General features: G+C 39.7%; 1 protein-coding gene across 3 annotated transcripts in view; it reads right to left on the bottom strand.

The window, feature by feature from the left end:
- Nucleotides 1-15,208, bottom strand: part of stk3 (serine/threonine kinase 3 (STE20 homolog, yeast)) — a 232,900-nt gene that overhangs the window by 39,665 nt on the left and 178,027 nt on the right. For all 3 annotated transcript variants that reach the window (XM_007895083.2, XM_007895084.2, XM_007895085.2), the window contains one exon: nt 9,152-9,327. In XM_007895083.2, coding sequence (XP_007893274.1) covers nt 9,152-9,327 — 176 coding nt within the window. The remainder of the gene's footprint in view (nt 1-9,151; nt 9,328-15,208) is intronic.

Here is a 15,208-nt window from a genome sequence, read left to right as displayed (position 1 = left end):
CAACCTCCCACATTGGATGGGAAGAAAAATATGAAAGCCAGTAGGAATTAAACATTGTTTTATTAATGATTATTGTTGTTAATCATGCATTAATAATGCGCACCAAACTAATTTTTTTTTTGTTTTTTTCGGAAACACCCCCAAAAATAATTGAGCCATTTCAGAAATACTTACTTGTCTCCTAGTCTTGAAGTGGGTCAGAAAGCGGAGATCTTGCTCAGTGGTTCTAAACTACCCACATTTTATGTTGGGCAAACTTTTAGATTTTGGAATTCGGAATAGGTCCCTAACCTATTCTTGCACCAGGTACCAATTATTCCACTCGAGAATGAGCAGTTTTATTTGGAGGACAGTTGGCCAAAACACCGGGAGAGAGAAACTCCCTTCTCTTTTTTGAATAATGCCATGGGGTCTTTAACGTCCTCATGCACAGGTTTAACACCCTGTCAGAAGGACGTCATCTACGACAATGCAACACACCCCAGCACTGCATTAGAGTATCAGCTTATACTATGTGATTCCAAGTCCCAACATGGGGCTTGAACCCACAACCACCTGATTCAGAGGCGAGATTGCTAGCACTGAGCCAGGCTGACACACGATACAATAGTTTGCAATTGTTTTCTTTACCTAAAAACTTCAAGTTATCCAATTTTTGTAACAAGACACAGTAGAATTTCTCTCAGCAAGCACCTCATCAAGCAGCTTCACTATTTCCTTCTTCGCTATTCAAGTTATTTTTTCCTTTTCATTTAAAAGTGGCAGTAACTCACTATCCCTGCCTTTAAAAGTCTTTCCACTGTATGTAATCCATCAAGGGTTGGAATATGTATCCTCCAAGTATAATGGAAATGTTTCTCGAGTAATAATAATAATAATAATAATATGCATTTGATATAGCGCTTTTCACGTCGGGAGGATGTCCCAAAGCGCTTCACAGAACACACTGTAAAGTGAATTGACTGTATATTTGTGGGCGAACGCGGCAGCCAATTGCGCACAACAGTATCCCACAAACAAGATTGAGTGAGCTAATTATTTTTATTTTCTCTTTTTTTGTTGAAGGGATTATTACCTCCAGAAATGTGATCCAACAACCGATTTACTGCGGGGTGAACAGAGGTATGTGAATTAAGGAAACTTGCCCAATGTTTCGCCCTGCTGGGGAAACGAACCCAGGTCCTCTCGCTTGCGAGGCGAATGCTCTAACCACTAAGCTACAGGACTCCAGTATAAACAAACAAAGCATTTTTTTATCGGAGGGTGGAAGAAAGGGAAGCTCACTGATAGATGCAATGATTGCAATGTTAATTCAGCAAATAATCAGTGTCTATCTAGACTTAATTAATCCACTGAATGATTTCAATCTATTGTGCTGGTTTTCCCTTCTTTGGGGTAGAAGATACTCATTTTAATTATTACTGCCAGGGAAGAGAAACAAAAATTGATTTGTATAGCAACTAATAACATGAGCTTTGGGTCACCGTTTAGATGTAATAAAAAACAGTTAGTAGATGGGGAGACAAGAATTGTTAAATTTTTTGAGGCAGTGAACAGAGTGAATCTGAATCATAATTTCATAATTATCTGCCTCTCAACAGCAAAAAAAATCAATTATGTCCATTTCACCAACTTTTAATGACACAACAACACTTCTGATGTGCAGATAGCTAATGCGTCATGAATAAAGTCTGGCAGCAGCAATGAGACCACGTGGGAGTCTGGGTACTAGTTCAGAAGTAAATGTTCTCAAATCCAATGGAGTGAGGATTAGAAGGAGGAAGAAGATGAGCAATAATCATTTGAATGGCGGTAAATCTAAAGATACTAATCGTAAATTATTTATCGTCAATTTTAAATTCTGAAACAAGTAAAAATAGTGACTGCATTCACTGGCCAGTTTATGTTGCTCTGGGATGCTACCCTGTGTCAATGACTTGCTATATAAATGCAAGTCGTTGTTGTTGTTGCTCTTTCTGCCGTGAAAATTATGCTGAAAAACAGGAGATGTTTTGAGAGTTGTTGGATCCTTAAGAAACTCGCACTGGAGACCAGATATGAAGACCATGTGGAGAAGGAGGCTTTAAGGATATGAGTCCAGCTTGCTGAACTACAGAAACGGGGACAATAATGGGAATCAATGTGGGCCCAGCTCACAAATGATCCCTTAAAATGTTTAAATGGAAAAGGTTGATTCACCTAATTCGTAACGTTCTTAAAACATTACAAACGTGCTTTGTTGGGCAAGAGAGATGCCGGCGAGAGAGATTAGGAGTATAAATCAGACTCCCGCTCGGGGGTGGGGGGAAGAGGGGGCTGCGTCAAAATAATCTCTCTAATGCATGGTAACCTCCTGAATTGTATCAATTATATTCTAATACAGATAGCAATGTAATATATAATATAAGCTCTATCTATAACCACAGTTTTCATTCCAAATATTCTGTACATTGTAAATAAAACCTTGCGGACAGAGAAATCTGAAACTGAAACTTAAATGGTCATCTCAACTTTTTACCCTTCAAATCTTGAGAAGAAAGGCACTTAAATCAAATTCAAGGGTTATTGAATATTCAGGAATATGCCTAAAGGGAAGTGGGTTCCTTCCGTGCTGTATACTTTCTGTGATCCCATGATCTGATAAGTAGCCGAACCAACACTGAATCTTGCATTTGTTTGCATGGCAACAGACATGCCAACAGGGTAAGATAGAAAATGTACATCATAACATGAACATCTACCTATCGGTCTCCGGAGAGAATTTGAATTGGGTTGTTTTGCACTCTAGTGCATCATTATAATAACTCTGGGCAGCCTTGCTGTGACTATAGTGTAAATTAACAGTGCGCCAATGTCATCTCAGCATAACCCACAGAGAAGAGATCTGAGCCTATCATGCAAGCTGCACATACTCAGCGCTAAAAAGTAGCCAGTAATGGAAATATGTCAACAACAACAAGATTACATTTGTATAGCGCCTTTCACGTCGGGAAGACGTCCCGAGGCACTGGACAGTGTACAGCATTTCAGACCCGAACTGGGGTCAGGGGGGGAAAAAGGAGGGGAGGGGAAAGGGGTGACCGATGACATGGTCGAAGAGGAGGGTTTTGAGGTGGGACTTGAAGGAGGCGAAGGTGAATTTGTGATATCTCCTGTCAAATAATCGACTCACACTTACTAGGGTCTTGCATTTGTGAAGTGCTCTGAAACTCTTCCCTGGGTGAAGGGTGCTATGGGGGGTTATGATATGCTGCTTTGTGACCGTTCCCTGATTTTAGGGAAGTCCGTGTGACTTGAAACTCAATATAACTACTTACTTTGCTTTAACAGTACCGGGTGTCTACAAAGTCCTGTTACCCCCATGTGTTTATTTCCCACAGTACACTGACCAACAACTGAAGCATGTGGAAGAATGATGATAATTGTATGTAGAAGTACTTCATTGTATTCAGCGCAAGTGTTTAACTGTATTTAGACGCTGAGAGGAACGGTGTGTGTGAGCCTTCATTTTCATAATGATCCGTCACCATGTTCAAAGCCACATCTTATAATAATAATAATAATCCTTGCATTTGATATAGCGCTTTTCACGTCGGGAGGACGTCCCAAAGCGCTTCACAGAACACACTGTAAAGTGAATTGACTGTATATTTGTGGGCGAACGTGGCAGCCAATTGCGCACAGCAATGTCCCACAAACAGTCGTAGATTGAAAATGACCAATTTATTATTGTTTTTGGTTTTAGAGGGATTATTATTAGGCTCTGTGTGGAGTAAGGAAACTTGCCCAAGGTTTCGCCCTCTGCCTGGAATTGAACTCAGGTCTCTCGCTTGCAAAGCGAGTGCTCTAACCACTGAGCTACAGGACTCCACAAATATTATCTTCCATAATATGGATGGAGAGAGGAGGTGAAATGCATCTCTAACAGCTCGTTTCTGCCTCTCCGTAGTCTCATATCTCTGTCTTGTAACGGGGGGGGGTAACAGGACTTTGTGGACACCCTGTACATTAAATGCTACATTGAAATATCAACAAACTTTTTAATGTGTAGTCGTGAAGAATAGAGGCAATAATGTGGAGTCCTGTAGCTCAGTGGTTAGAGCACTCGCTTTGCAAGTGAGAGACCTGAGTTCAATTCCAGGCAGAGGGCGAAACCTTGGGCAAGTTTCCTTACTCCACACCATCTAATAATAATCCCTCCAAAAAAACAAAACAATAATAAATTAGTTATTTTCAATCCATGACTGTTTGTGGGACATTGCTGTGCGCAATTGGCTGCCGCGTTCGCCCACAAATATACAGTCAATTCACTTTACAGTATATTCTGTGAAGTGCTTTGGGACATCTAGAAGACGTGAAAAGCGCTATATCAAATGCAAGGATTATTATTATTATAATAGGCTTGTCAGAGAGTGACTGAAGCTAAAATATCATGGTATTCTTCCTCCTGTTAGCTTTTTGTTCCTCTGTGTATTCATTCAGACAACAGCAAAGTCTAAAATGATCAGACAGGCGAATAATATTCATTGCATAATAGTCTTCTGTATTAAATTGTTCAATCTGCAGCTGGAACACATTATGCAGCTGTCAGAATGATCAGATGGTAACCATGAAGGTTCATAGGAACCCAATCACAACCTAGTGTACCACACACAATCACCTAAATGTCATGAGCTTTCGCTTTGTGCAACACAACAGGAAGAGAAACCGAGAGAGAAAACTATGCAGCTAATCAAAAGGACTATTTCAGGGAATATGGTGAGAGGCAACAAAGCTGCAAAGTGGTAAGAGGCTGATTGTGGGACGTTGCTGTGCACAAATTGGCTGCCAAATTCACCTACAAAATAAAGTCACTACACTTTACGGTAAATCCCGTGAAGTATTTTGAAATTGTCTTCCGACCTGAAAGGTGCATTATCAGATGCAAATATTATTATTGATTATTTCACAAAGTTCTACAAAGTGCTAATAAAGCGTCTCCAAAAAATCTGCTCGCTCAATCCAAGACTGTTTGCGGAACATTGGTGTGCGCAATTGGCAGCCACGTTTTGCCCACAAAATACATAGTCAATCCACTTTACAATATATTCTGTGAAGCGCTTTGAGACGCCTCAACGAAGTGATGAGGCACTGTATCAAATGCAAGGATTATTATTATCATCATCATCATCCAACTGGCACAAATATGTTGATTGCTTATTTTTTTCCTATTTGAATCCTCAGAAATCCCAGTTACATGATGGTACTGTAGAGTTAGGTATTGGGCAGGGTGAAAGGCTTTTTTTTAATAAAGGCCGTAGATTCCTGCTTCACAGGAAGATAGATGAAGAAATAGGAGTGTTAAGGGATATGGAGATTAGGTAGGAAATGGGATTGAAAGAATAAAGAGCTGCTATGCACAAAATTTGAACATTGTTCTTTTTAAATCAGCACGACCAAAAGAGCAAGAGGAAAATCTGGGAGCTTCACCAGGAAATTTTGCTCCGAGTCTTTTTTCCGCTAGTTTCAAAATCCTTATTCAGGTCGAGATTCTCCACATCAATGATAACATCATAAATCCACACCTGCGAGCAAAACAGTGGGAATACCCCGGAAGAAGTGCTCAGCAATCAAAAGTGTTCAGCTGTACACAGTGCGATATTGTGGAGTCCTGTAGCGTAGTGATTACCGTGCTCACCTCGCAAGTGAGAGGACCCGGGTTCGATTCCCAGGCAGGGCAAAACCTTAGGCAAGATTCCGTACTTCACACGCCTGTTTAACTAGCAGTATGTAAGAACCCGGTTGTTAGTTGATTGCCGAATTGCTTTCTGGGTGTAATAATCCCTTCCAAAACATATATGTATAACAATAAAAATTTGGTCACTCAATCCACAACTGCTGTGCGCAACTGGCTGCCATATTTCAGCCACAAATTACACCATCAATCCAGTTTACAATATATTCTGTGAAGAGCTTCTCGACATTTTCTGGGACGTCTCGACCACGTGATAAAGAGCTTTATTAAATGCAAGGATTATGATTATTATTATTATAAATGTTGCTTTTCATTGTGGGCAGCAGGATCTAGAATACAGACAGTGTAAGAGATTAGAACCTACATGGTGAAGGGGGAGAAGGGAAAAGAAGGTAGTTTGAAAATTGTAATAACATTCATATTTTTGTTATTGAATCCAATCAGAGCAAAAAAAAACTGAACATAGTTCTCTGACAGTTTATTGAAGTCGAATGTTTTTATAGCTGGTCCACTTTGATATCTGTGAGGTCTAAGAATCCTACCCTACGGCTGAATAATTTGTATAATTAACTGGAATGTAGAATGAAAAGTTTCTCTATGCTTTGTAGGTCTGGTATATAATGAATATTGCTCGCTTTGGAAAATAATGCTGTGCATAAAATATTTCCCTGTACTGTTGATGGCAATCTTTGAATATGAAAAATGTACTGATCTGGCAAGAGAATAATAGTAATCAGTTGGTTATCGCTTCAGGGCTCCTCTGCAACTGAATAAACAAAACTGTAACAACACTTACACGCAACTATAATTGTATTTTACAGGATTAAACTGGATCCGTGCATTATTAACACAACTTCAGTGATCAATTCTCCCATAAAATATACAACCAAATCACTTTACAGTATATTCTGTGAAGCGGTTTGAGACGTCTCGAAGATGTTATACCGCGCTATATCAAATGCAAGGATTATTATCAATTCACTCTGAGTATTACTGTTAGCAGATTCATGGCTTGCTATGTATTGCAGGGAAAAGCATCATCAATAAGAAAGACACAAAATATCTAGGGCTATGTGAAAGCCAGAAATTGTTTTTGCAATGCCACCCACATTCTTCATCAATTTTCGATTAAGCTTTGGTATCCATGATAAAAATATATTACTTGTGACATTCAAGCCAGTCACATCTCAACATCAGCTTCTAGCAGCTCTGCTGAAATGATGCTGCAGTGGCAAAAAAAAATCCAAATTAGAATTGGGAGGCAGTGATTTTGTGACGAAAAAATAAATGTAATAATAATCCTTGCATTTGATATAGCGCCTAATCACGTCATTGATCCCCCTCAAAGCTCTTCACGGGATATATTGTAAAGTGAATTAATTGTGTATTTTATGGGCGAAACACGGCAGCCAATTGTGCACAGAAGTGTCCCACATGGATTGAGTGAACATATTACCATGTTATTACTTTTTTCTGAGGGATTATTAACCCCCGGAATGCAATCTAGCCTGTAGCTCAGTGGTTAGAGCACTCGACTTGCAAGTGAGACGTGGGTTTGGTTCCCGGCAGGGCAAAACCTTGGGCAAATTTCCTTACTCCACACACCTGATAATAATCCCTCAAAAAAAAAAATTGGTCACTTTAATCCAGGATTGTTTGTGGGACGCTGCTGTGTGCAATTTCGTCCACGAGTATACAGTCAATTCACTTTACAGTATATTCTGTGAAGCGCTTTGAGACGTCTAGAAGACGTGATAAGCACTATATCAAATGCAAAGATTATTATTATGATTATTAACTAACAACTGGGTTCCTACTAGGTAAACAGACGTGTGAGGAGTAAGGAAACTTGCCTAAGATTTCGCCATGCCCGAGAATCAAACCCGGATCCACTCGCTTGCGAGGCGAATGCTCAAACCAATATGCTACAGTGTAATTTCACTCTTGGGTACTGATAAAATTGAACAAGAGCAAGAGACAAAACAATAGTAATTGCATGTCAATTCCAAAATATATATTCCACTTATTATTAAAAAAGGCTATTTCCCTTTTTTAGATATTTCAAAAAGCTAGTTTAATTTAAAGCCTGTGATCAATACCAGATTGTTTAATCTCCACTTATTCTATTGAAAAATTACTTCTGTTAAATTTCACAGTCAAACTGCAGTCCCACTCAAGTGATTTTTATTGTTCAACGTCACCAACCATAACTGGTTTTGGATTTATACTGCAAGAGTACTTTCAAAGAATTATTACTTAAATTTGATATTTAATGTACGATGCAGGTGTAAACTAACATTGATCATAATTACAGGCCACCAGAAACAACCTATGTCACCCTCTTATTTACAAATTGTCTCACTTATTCACATTACGTTAGGCCAGTAGTTTAGGATTCTTTTTGTTCAGCTGGGTGTCTGACACACAAAAACCCATCACCACACTAAAGAGTATCGAAACCAGATAGAGTTCCATATATGTATACGTTTATACTTGGAAATTTCTTTGTGTCTGGAATGGACTCTGCACTCTCTCTCTATAGAGAGACACACTCTGCTTACCCAATTCTGGAGAGTAATAGGCACAGGCTAGGACTCCTGTAGCTCAGTGGTAAAGCACTTGCTTTGCAAGCAAGAGATCTGGGTTCGATTCCCAGCAGGGCAAAACCTTGGGCAAGTTTCCTTACTCCACAGGTTTGATAATAATCCCTCAAAAAAAAAAAAATTGGTCACTTCAATCCACGACTGTTTGTGTGCCGCTGCTGTGTGCAATTGGCTGCTGCGTTTCGCCCACAAATATACAATCAATTCACTTTACAGTATATTCTGTGAAACACTTTGAGACGTCTCGAAGACATGAAAAGCGCTATATCAAATGCAAGAATTATTATATATATAATATATAGGTTGTCAAGAGCCAAGGCTTGGGAACCCAAAGTGTGCTTTGGGAGTATTGCCAGAGACTAATCAGCTAAAACAATAGCTTGCCATTGAAAACATTGTCTGGCAAGCTTTCCTGTTGCTTGTCCGGCTAGGACCACCCTACCTGCTAGGACTTTATCTTACAGGACTAACTGCAGCTGAGTGGGAATAATCCCTGTCCTAAGTGACCAGTCTGCCCGTGCAAGTCCTACCAATGAGCCAGGGGTCACCAGCCCAGGCGGTTTGGAACACTGAGGACCAACCTGGCTCAGGAATCGGACATTAAAGACTGACACAGAGGGTGGACTCGATTCTGACATTTGTTGCCAAGCACGTCATGCCAGTTTAGCCCCAAGGACACCCCACATTCCCCCCGCCCGCCCCTGGAGGATAAGCATTTTATGATAAATGCCAATAAATATTACTTAGCACACCAGAAGTTGCCTCCAGTCTGTGAAGATTAAGCAAATCAAATGAATTCAAATTTTGCACTTACAAAGTCAAAGTTTCCATCTTGCGGTACCTTCCAGTTATCAGGGAAAGGGTTTTTTCCTTTGTGGAAAGGCTCTTGTAGATTTTGGTTACAATTTCCGATGGGTTTATTCTTTTTCTCTTGCTTGTCAAAATAGTCCATAAAGGCTGGTCTCTGTGCCTGCTCTGGAGCTTCATTCCCTGCAAAATAATACAGCTCACTATTAGGAAGGTTGAAAATACACCATTTCAGAAGAGTGCATATTTTCTCACTATTGCCCTTGGTGGGACGTTGCCATGGGCAATTGGCTGCTGCATTTCGGCCAGAAAATACACAGTCAATCCATTTTATAATATATTCTGTGAAGTGCTTTGAGACATCTCAATGACGTGATAGGGCGTCGTATGAAATGCAAGGATTAGTACTACTACTACTGTGAGAATTACAGAAGTTTAGAAAGCTTTTTTGAACAAAGTCATCAGTTTACTTTACATCAAGACTACATCAGGTTTCTGTTCTGATTCGTTGTGTTGTTTACATTCATAAAGTGCCTTTCACATCAGGAGGACATCTCAAAGTACTCGAATAACATGAATAAATATACTTTCTTATTTTAGTAATGAACATAAATACTGTGCACTTTTTAAAATAAAAATATATATCTGGAAGCACCATTTCCTGAACACAAACCTTTTAGTGAGCAGTACTAAGGAAGTGCTGCATTGTCGGATGGGACAGTAAATAGAGGTTCCTTTTGCTTGTTGAAGTGAAGGTTTTGGCAGGTGGGGGTAAGGTAATGGCAGGGAGTGGGCGATATATAATAATAAATAATAATAATAAGCCTTGCATTTGATATAGCGCTTTTCATATCTTCTCGATGTCTCAAAGCGCTTCACAGAATAGACTGTAAAGTGAATTGACCGTGTATTTGTGGGCAATGTTAGAGATGAAGAAAAGCTGAGGAATAGCGTGCACGTGAACTGTGTATAGTATACGTCCTCCTGACGTGAAAGGCGTTGTGTAAATGTCATTGGTTGTTGTTAATGATTTGATTTAACAAGAATGTGTTTTGTAAAGGGGTCAAGCAGGTGTGGGGGTGAGGGGGGCAGCGGTGTGTGTGGGAGGGAGAGAGAGGGATTGTTGGGGTTTGGAGAGAGATGAAAATTGACTGTTTTAAGCGAGTGTTTCCTTTTTGCTTGTGATTAATTTAACGGCTGTGTCCAACGGGTCAGTGCGACACAAAGTGATGCTATGCACCAACGAGACTTCGAAGCCTGTTAAGATAATAATAATAATCCTCGCATTTGATATAGCGCTTTTCACGTCGGGAGGACGTCCCAAAGCACTTCACAGAACACACTGTAAAGTGAATTGACTGTATATTTGTGGGCGAACGCGGCAGCCAATTGCGCACAGCAGATGCTCCAAAACGGGAGCATTTAATGGCTGCTTTTGAAGGTGGGGGCAACTGGACACCAAGTTCAGTGGTCACACAGGAGCCAGTGACTGTGGGAGTGGGAAGGGGGGGCAAGCTTGCCCAGTTGCCGCTCGTTTTTTCAATTGAGCCATTGACATTTACTGAAAGCACACTACATCAATGTAAGAGACCTGGGTTTGATTCCCGGACAGAGCGAAACGTTCGGCACGATTCCTTACTCCACGCACACGCTTCTGTTTACCTAGCAGTAAGTAGGAACCTGGTTGTTAGTTGATTTGCAGATCATTTTTCCAGGGGTAATAATCCCTTCAAAATTAAAAAAAAGTAATAAATTGGTCACTTCAATCCACGACTGTTTGTGGGACTTTGCTGTGCGCAACTGGCTGCCATGTTTCGCCCACAAAATATACAGTCACTATACTTTACAGTATATCTGTGAAGCGTTTTGAGACGTCTCGACTACGTGATAAGGCGCTATATCAAATGCCAGAATTATTATTATTATATTGTGCCACAGATAATAATAATAATAATAATAATCCTTGCATTTGATATAGCGCTTTTCACGTCGGGAGGACGTCCCAAAGCGCTTCACAGAACACACTGTAAAGTGAATTGACTGTATATTTGTGGGCGAACGCCCACAAATACATTTATACATTTATACATCAAGTCCTATCAGTCAAACAATCTGTACATAATTTTTCACGACTCAAAAGATCCAGATTGATTGCTGTACTCCTCTCTTGAAGGCAATTAAATGACTCATTGCTGGGACACAGCTAAGGTAGGATGGGATTCATTAATGATTAAAACATAGCATTAGGTATTCTGTACCAGTAATCTACTGCAACGCTACGCTCCTTAAGCCAACACATATTTCACCGTCAATACATTGCCAACCATAATTTATTGAGCTGTGCACTACACACAACTAATATATCAGACCTAAATGAACCAAGATAAGATGCCACCATGCAAGACATTAAAGCATTTTGGTTCAAGCTGCTTCAACAAATGCAACACCGACAAAATGAAATTTAAACTTATCCACACATCAAAACAATTAGCTGATTTAGATAACTGGGTTAAACACACAACGAGGTTTCCTGAAAATAACCCCAATTTTACTTTGCAGAAACCCATGTCCAAAGTGTTTGATTAAATCGCATAAACAGCTCCAGAAAGCATTTGTAACGTAGCTTTTATTGTTTAAAAAGAATATAATTAGTATATATCACAGTAGCTAACCAGTTATAGGGAGGATACTTTAGTTTACATGCGAATACATTATTTTCCACACAAAAATAATCTCAACTACTACATGTATAGCAATACAATTTCTCCCTCAGGTATAGTTTCGCACATTATCTGGAACTCTGCGATCTTCAGATAGAAATGAATATGCTGCTATTCAATGGGAACAACATTTCTTGAATATTCTCTCTCTCCTCTCTGATTTCTCCCCACCCATCGTGCAGGAATCCTATAGCGTAGTGGTCAGTGCACTCTCCTCGTAAGCGAAAGGACCCAGGTTTGATACAGTACCTTATCACATCATTGAGACATTGCAAAGCACTTCCTAGAATATATTGTAAAGTGAATTGACTGTGTATTTTGTGGGAGGCAGCCTATTGCGCACAAGTGTCCCACAAACAGCCGTGGATTGAGTGATCAAATTTGTTTTGGGGGGAGGGATTATTACCCCTGGAAAGCGATCCACCAATTGACTAAACTGGGTTCCTACTTACAACAACATAACTTGCACTTATATAGTGCCTTCCACGCAGGGTAGCATCTCAGAGCACTTGCTCTGTTTACATACTGCAAAATAAAAGGAGACGTGTGGAGTATGGAAGGTTGTCTAAGGTTTCATTTTGCCTGGAAATTGAATTAGTATCCTCTCGCTTGTGAGACAAGTGTGCTATCCACTATGCTACGGGATAACCACGAGATACTACGTGAAAGCTCACAAAGTATGTGACAAAGGTTTGCGTACAGTATTTTTAGGAAGATTTAGGCTGGTGCACTGAATGCAAACAACTGGATTGAAAATTGGCTAGCATTTAAAAGAAGAGGATCATAATGAATATCATAACCACTACCTCAGGTCAGTGGGTAGGGATTCATACTACAAAGAGAAGTATGAACTGTGTGTATACAGTAAAAAAGTCTCTAAACAGTGAAACAAGTAAAAGATTTCGGTGTTTATTTTTGACAACATTCATATTTGACCACTCAACTTTCCCCCACCACCATAATACACCATAACCACCGCAGAGGGGAAAAACAGAGGGATTGAGGCAAGGAGATCTAGAAATTCGGGGCAAAGTGGCTGACAGCGCGGCTGCTAATTGTGGAGCGAAGGGGATAAGGGACGTGCAGCAGCCCCATGCTAGCCAAGCGAAGGCAGTGGGTAGAGGAGTGGGGTGTGAGCAGATCAGAGAGGTAGGGAGGTGACAGCCATGAAGAGCTTTTGAAAGTGAGAGTGAGCATCTTGAAATAGATCCATTCCCCAACAGGGAGGCAGTGAAGCCTGGCAAGAACCAGGGTGATGGGGGCGCAGAGCCTGGTACAGGTGAGGACACTGGCAGCGGAGTTCTGAATCATTTGAACCTTGTTAATAGTGGAGCTGGGAGACCGGTCAGGAATGTGCTCCAAGTTTTTTGGAGAGACTCAACATCTGAATTGGTTCATTGAAGAACAGTTGATTGAGAGGAACATGATCGACCTCTTTAAAATGCTGAGAGGCAAATGCATTGTACAGATAAGGAGGCTAAAGAAGTTTAAAAAATGCTGGATAAATCTTAATATCTAGTTAAGGGAGCCGCGATGGTTATAACCAATCACAATGCTTACGAGTATCCAAACCAGACTAAATTCCATGTATGCCGCCTGCACACGGTGATTTCGTGTCTGGAGTGGAATGTGCACTGTCTCCCAGGAGGGATGCTCCCTGCTTACCTAATTTCAGGGAATATTAGCGCAGGTTGGCAAGAGTCAAAGCTTGGCGATCCCAGGGTCCGTACTGGGGTACTGCTGGAGTTTAACCAGCTAAAACAGCATAGCTTTCTCTTGAAATTATTATAAAGATGGACAGAGGAGATCAAATGCTGCTGCAACCATGCAAGTGCCACCAGGGAAAGGAACTGGTCAGTATTAAATAGTGAAGGTCAGATATGTATTGTGCATGATTACTTTTAGAATCGAGGTGAAATTCTGATTTCCCTCAGGATGCTAAATAAATTAAGTAGAGGGTAGATTATATATGGCAGGGGTGGGGGAAGGAGTTATTCTCTGTTGGTTGGTAAATGTACTGACCTTTTGCAAAGTAGGTTTCTAATGGGAAACCTTATTTTAAGTGCACAATGCCAACATTTGATTGGACATTTCAATTTACCGCTGACAGCTGAGGTGCTGTTTATCAGATTTCCACTCTGCCATGTAACCATTTACTGCCATTAAACTGCCTAAAGTAGTTTAAACCCTGCAAGAAATAATTCTACAAAAGGGAAGCTCTCAATTACGTTGTTCACCTTATCTGATGATGATGATAATAATAATATTCCTTACATTTAATATAGTGCCTTTCATGTCTGGAGTACTCTTAAAGTGCTTTGCAGGATGTACTGGAAAGTGCAATCATTGCGTTTTGTGTGCGATACTGGATACATAATGAGGAAGTACAATTGTTGAAATCCACTAATGTACATTAGCACATTTAAAAAGATTTGAGTATAAAATTACATTGGAATGATGCTTATGGGATTGACAAGTATATTAAGATTGTTCTGCGTGACCCAAGCTAGGACTCGAACTAAAAAGAAATTAAAGTTAATTCCACATATGGATAGTGCAATCAACTTCACATTAAATCTGTTAATTAAAACTTCCAACTTACTTTATAAAGCGTTGGCTGTTTAGTTTAAAAGACATTTTGTTTTGGCAAGTTTATACACTTTTATATTTATAGCCACCCTCTGTAAAACATGTTACACAATTGCTTTTATTTTTACTATTTGGCAAAAAGAGGTAATTTGAAAGAAACTGTACAAAAGAATTATATTTCAAACAATCCACTGTAAAATTAAAAGTATGCAAGAAACTGTAACAGAATATGCTGGCTAATAAAAGAACACAGTCAAATAATTGAAAACAATTGCGAAAACTAAATAACTTACTTGATGAACTGCAGGCAGTTTATATCTACAGTGGAATCATTTCCTATTTATTGAACTCAACATCTGATATGCATTATGTGTAGTTGTTTTAACCCTTGGAGCATTAAAGTATTTCTCTGACAATTTAATAGTCATTCCTTTTTGCTGCATTATTGGAGTCTGATCTAATTCTTCCATGAATTCAATTCAAATTCTCATTGCACAAAGTTTCAGAAATACTGTATTTCAGTGAAGTAGCGGAGGCTAACGAGATTGAATAAATATTCTGAATTTAATTAATGTACATTTTTGCAAGAACAAAAACATAGCTTCATAAAAGGCCTCATCAGTTACTGGAAATTTAAACGTTCCATTTCTCTTTGGATGCACAACACCTAAAGGACATCATTAAGATTGTTCTGTGTTTCAGCAGGAAAATTGGCAAAACTGAAGAGAACCTCCCGCATATTACCTCAAAGCAGA

Source organism: Callorhinchus milii, unplaced genomic scaffold (assembly GCF_018977255.1).
Source record: "Callorhinchus milii isolate IMCB2004 unplaced genomic scaffold, IMCB_Cmil_1.0 Scaffold2, whole genome shotgun sequence".
Classification (NCBI taxonomy): Eukaryota; Metazoa; Chordata; class Chondrichthyes; order Chimaeriformes; family Callorhinchidae; genus Callorhinchus; species Callorhinchus milii.
Note: the sequence above shows the minus strand (reverse complement) of the source record. Positions and strands in the feature narration are given on the sequence as shown.